Source organism: Cucurbita moschata, unplaced genomic scaffold (assembly GCF_002738365.1).
Source record: "Cucurbita moschata cultivar Rifu unplaced genomic scaffold, Cmos_1.0 Cmo_Scf00005, whole genome shotgun sequence".
In the NCBI taxonomy this organism is placed as follows: Eukaryota; Viridiplantae; Streptophyta; class Magnoliopsida; order Cucurbitales; family Cucurbitaceae; genus Cucurbita; species Cucurbita moschata.
Window position 1 is genome coordinate 1,420,859 of NW_019268521.1, and position 4,312 is coordinate 1,425,170.

General features: G+C 33.0%; 1 protein-coding gene across 2 annotated transcripts in view; it reads left to right on the forward strand.

The window, feature by feature from the left end:
• The window catches only part of LOC111443594 (DNA damage-inducible protein 1), an 11,839-nt gene extending 8,703 nt beyond the window's left edge, over nucleotides 1-3,136 (forward strand). Inside the window, exons 10-16 of one of the 2 annotated variants that reach the window (XM_023081483.1) lie at nucleotides 67-160; nucleotides 354-446; nucleotides 548-617; nucleotides 707-777; nucleotides 1,944-1,998; nucleotides 2,275-2,297; nucleotides 2,830-3,136. In XM_023081483.1, coding sequence (XP_022937251.1) covers nucleotides 67-160; nucleotides 354-446; nucleotides 548-617; nucleotides 707-777; nucleotides 1,944-1,998; nucleotides 2,275-2,297; nucleotides 2,830-2,955 — 532 coding nt within the window. In that variant the 3' untranslated portion in view covers nucleotides 2,956-3,136. Of the gene's footprint in view, nucleotides 1-66; nucleotides 161-353; nucleotides 447-547; nucleotides 618-706; nucleotides 778-1,943; nucleotides 1,999-2,271; nucleotides 2,298-2,829 lie in introns of both variants that reach the window. The other variant, XM_023081482.1, reaches the window with a different exon arrangement.
• The last annotated feature ends 1,176 nt before the right edge of the window (nucleotides 3,137-4,312 follow it).

Here is a 4,312-nt window from a genome sequence, read left to right on the forward strand (position 1 = left end):
TTTTTTTTTTTTTTTTTTTTTTTTTTTTTTTTTTTTTTTTTTTTTGTGGGTGGGGGTGATCATCAGATTGTTAAGGCTTTTAGATCAACGCTACAAGGGCATTGCTCGTGGAGTAGGCCAATCAGAGATCTTAGGTCGAATCCATGTAGCTCCAATCAAGGTATGGAACGCTAGTATATTCTTTTCTCGTTTGTAGTAGGCCCTATGTGCAGTAATGCATTGTTGTTTAACTTGGTAAACCAAGCTACATAATCTTTTTTATCATTTTTTTCATCAATAAATTTTTTTGTGCTTGGCGAAGTACTTTAATTTGCTTACTCCTGTCTAAAATCTTCACCGGTCTCTCTTATTAGATTGGTAATATATTCTACCCCTGCTCATTTCTGGTACTGGATCATCCAAATATGGACTTCCTGTTTGGTCTGGATATGCTACGGAAACACCAGGTAACACTCTATGCTGTACTGGACGTACTCACGGTTGCAATTGTTATTGAACGGATATCATTCCTTCGTATTGTTTGAAAAGCATAGCCATTTTCTTGCAGTGTATTATCGATTTGAAGGAGAATGTTTTGAGAGTTGGTGGAGGAGAGGTTGCTGTACCATTTTTGCAAGGTTAGCATTTCTAATTTGCGAATTTCATCTCCACCTGCACATTTTTTAGTATACTGAAGTGTCCTCTCGTGTTTAAAATTCATGTACAGAGAAAGATCTTCCCCCTTCTCTTTTTGACGAGGAAAGGCTCTCCAAGGAAGCCTCTAGCTCTGGAGCGCCAGTGAGTTCTTAAACATCATTCTGTTACTAAATTTCTTATATGTGCATTTCCAGAAAATTTGAAAAAAAGTTTGCAGTGTCTGTACATTCACTAACATCTCAAAGAATTTTAAATCCTGGATTTCTGGATGATATCTTTCCAAACTGTAGTAATCATGATTTCCAAAGATCAAAACAAACTGATATGTTCAAGTTTCTTGTACGACTCTGTATGATGAAGATGGGGAAAGATTTATGTCATCACGAGTTGCAACTCTCTATTCACCAGTTAGCATATTTTATGTATGATAGAAGAAGTTAGGGTGCAGAATGCAGGTAGGGGTTCCTAGTTGGCATTAATTTGAAAAAAAAAAATCATAATTATAGAGTTGATTGGTCATGATATTTAATATAATTTAGAAGTTTGTTGATACTAAAGTGGAATTCATCATTTGTTTTTTCCTTTCTATTCACTCGGATCTCTTCCGTTTCATCGATTTTGTCCGGATCTTCCTTAGAAGTATCTTTTTCGGTGGATCCCTCTTGTTCCTGTTTAGTCCCCTTCGTTTCGGAAATGATTTCTATTTCTACATCTGTTTCTTCCTCGCTTTCCCCCCTTCCTTCGTTTCTTAGTAAGAATGGGTGTCTGTATTCTCCCAGGTACCAAAAATCTTCCAAAAAAGTTGGAAGTATCCTTATTCTTTCAACCCTGTTCCATAGAGAAGAGAACATTTATAGAATCAGAACATTTTATAGTATCCTTATTCTTTCAAACCAGTTCCATAGACAAGAGAACATTTATAGAATCAGAACTTGGGCCTGTCGGTTTTGCTAGACCCCAAAAGTACCTACTTTCCACTTTCCAGTCTTCTCCCAGGACGAACTCCACTCTAGGCTACAAGGTTGTGGGTTGCCATCCCAACCAATGATCATGACAACTATTCTTGTAACATTTTCAAAAGATTATATTATTACATTACAACAATTATTTTATAAATATTTCCTATAACAAAAAATTATTAGAAATATTTGGAAGGGAGTAGGAGATAATACTTTCAGGAAAAAGAAGCTCTAAATTATAAATCAAACATGTTCCGACGTAGAAGAGTTCAAACGCGTCTTCGATGAATAAATTTTCACATCTGTCTGTCTTTATGAACCGCCCGTTTTATCGTTTGCGTTTTCCAGGTGGCTTCATCCCCATCAGATAACAGCAGAAATGCAAGAGCTGGCCAGCCTACAGGTGAATGCAGTTTACTTCTCTACACTCTGTGATGTCTTGATATCTTTGTTAGTTTCTTAACGAAAAGATGTTAAATCTCTCTGTGGTTATGGATATCCAAGGAGATTCTATCATAATATAAGCACTATTCTCCCACATCTGCACTTTCTATTGTTCATGGCTCTGCTACTTTACTTTATAAACTTGTGAGGCTTTGTATGTTCTTAGTCTCCAGAGATATGTTCATTTCTGAATCTTACATCTAATTTTTATTTGCTTTTTCTGTCTTAACAGCAGGACATGTTGGGGGAGAGGCTCAGGTAAATTTGTTGTAAAAGTTTGTCTAATTGCAAATTTCTTCTTCAAATTATGATGGTTGTGTGTTTATTCCCTAAGCCTGAAAAAGGTGTACTTATATTTCTAGATTTGAGTTGTGATTTTATGTATGATTTCACTCATTAGCTAACTAAACGATGACATGAGATACCTATTCGAAAAATAGCTGATTGATTTGGCACGTACTAGACAAGTTCTAGAAAGAAAGAAGCAGTCTAGTTAGATAAAATAAAGACGGTTCAGATACACTTACTTGCTCGTCCCGCCCCGACTTATGCCACTTTATTTTATGTATAACTCTACTTTCTTGTCACATGTTTGTTCTGTTGGGCTAAATTAAGTAATATCTGTGTTATGACAGTCATGTCATTCATTTAGTCCACATTGTTAGCAACAGGGACTCGTGTTTAAACCAAGGGACTAAATAGACAAAACGTTCGAAGTTTCATAGACTAAATTTATAATTTAACAAAACTTTTACCTCTGAACTTAGGTTTTTCGATATTGTGATTACAGGGTCCGGAATTCGAAGCGAAAGTAGCCAAGCTTGTAGAATTGGGATTCCAAAGAGAGGCTGTAATACAAGCTCTGAAACTATTTGAGGGAAATGAAGAACAGGCTGCTGGGTTTCTTTTTGGATGAGTAATAATCTGAAGATGAAGTCCATTTCTTTGTGGATTATCTATCTGTTTTAGAGTTTTCAATTATCAATTTAATCCACAAACATTCATATGCTTCTTGCTATTCAAACAATATTTATGTTATGTTAAACCAAAAGCTCAAACATTATAATGTTATAATGAACAATTACTTTATTTATTTAGCAACTTCATCTTAGAAAGAATTTTAAAATTACTTTATTTGTTTATCGTTTTTTTTTTTATTTTTAGAATTTGATTTGGTTTTTGAAAACATGTCGTGCTCGTTTCCTACTTTATGCTTTCTTGTTCCCATCATCCCCGGTAACCGTAGGATGATCTACAAGAAAGGTGGCAGGATTCGAATCTATGATCGGCTCTCCCCTGACCTATTGGGTTGGGTGGTTGAGTTGACACCCTTCGTCGCCTTTGTACCCGAAACAAATGTGTTGCACTAATCAGCGCGTAGCCTTTTTTTTTCCTTATCTCTCTTTTGGTTATGCCATTACTAATTGTGGGGTACCCTCGAGCCTTTCTAATTCAGTAGAATTGAGCTCCAGCGCGTAGCCTTCTTTCTCCTACCTCTCTTCTGGTTATGTTATTACAAATTGTGGGGAACCCTCGAGCTCTTCTAATTCAGTAGAATTGAGCACCAGTGCTAACCTTCTTTCTCCTACCTCTCTTTTGGTTATGCCATTACTAATTGTGGGGAACCCTCGAGCCCTTCTAATTCAGCATAATTGAGCTAACCACATGTAATTTATTTTACAATTTTAAAAGCCCACCCATTATAATAAATCAATAAAATCTCATTATTTGATAAAAGAATGATGAATTATTTTTCAAAGAAAAATTAATATACTTGTAAAAATTATTTTTAAAAAATAATTTGGTTAAATTACAATTTCCACTTTTGAATTTTGATATTTTTGTTCACTTTTCTAGTCCTTCCATTTTTAATTTTTTTTAATTTAAGATAAATTAAACCAAAAATTCAATTTTATATCTAACAAAAAAAAAATATTTTATTTGATTTTTATTTTTATTTCAAGAGCAAATTAATTTTATAAATTTATTAGTGACAAAATAATACAAGATTAAGCTTGTAATGTTATAAAAAAAAATGGTTAAAGTTCAAATTTATTTATAATAAAATAATTATTAAATTAAAAGTTCCCGAATATATATTTATTTATTTAAAGTTAAGTAAGTAAATAAATATAAATCTCAAAAGGTCGGAGACTAAATTTGTAATATTATATTAAAAAAAATCTATAATTACATTTATAAAAATAAATATTTATAAACATTAAAAAAAAAAAAAAAAAAAAAAAAAAAAAAAAAAAAAAAAAAAAAAAAAA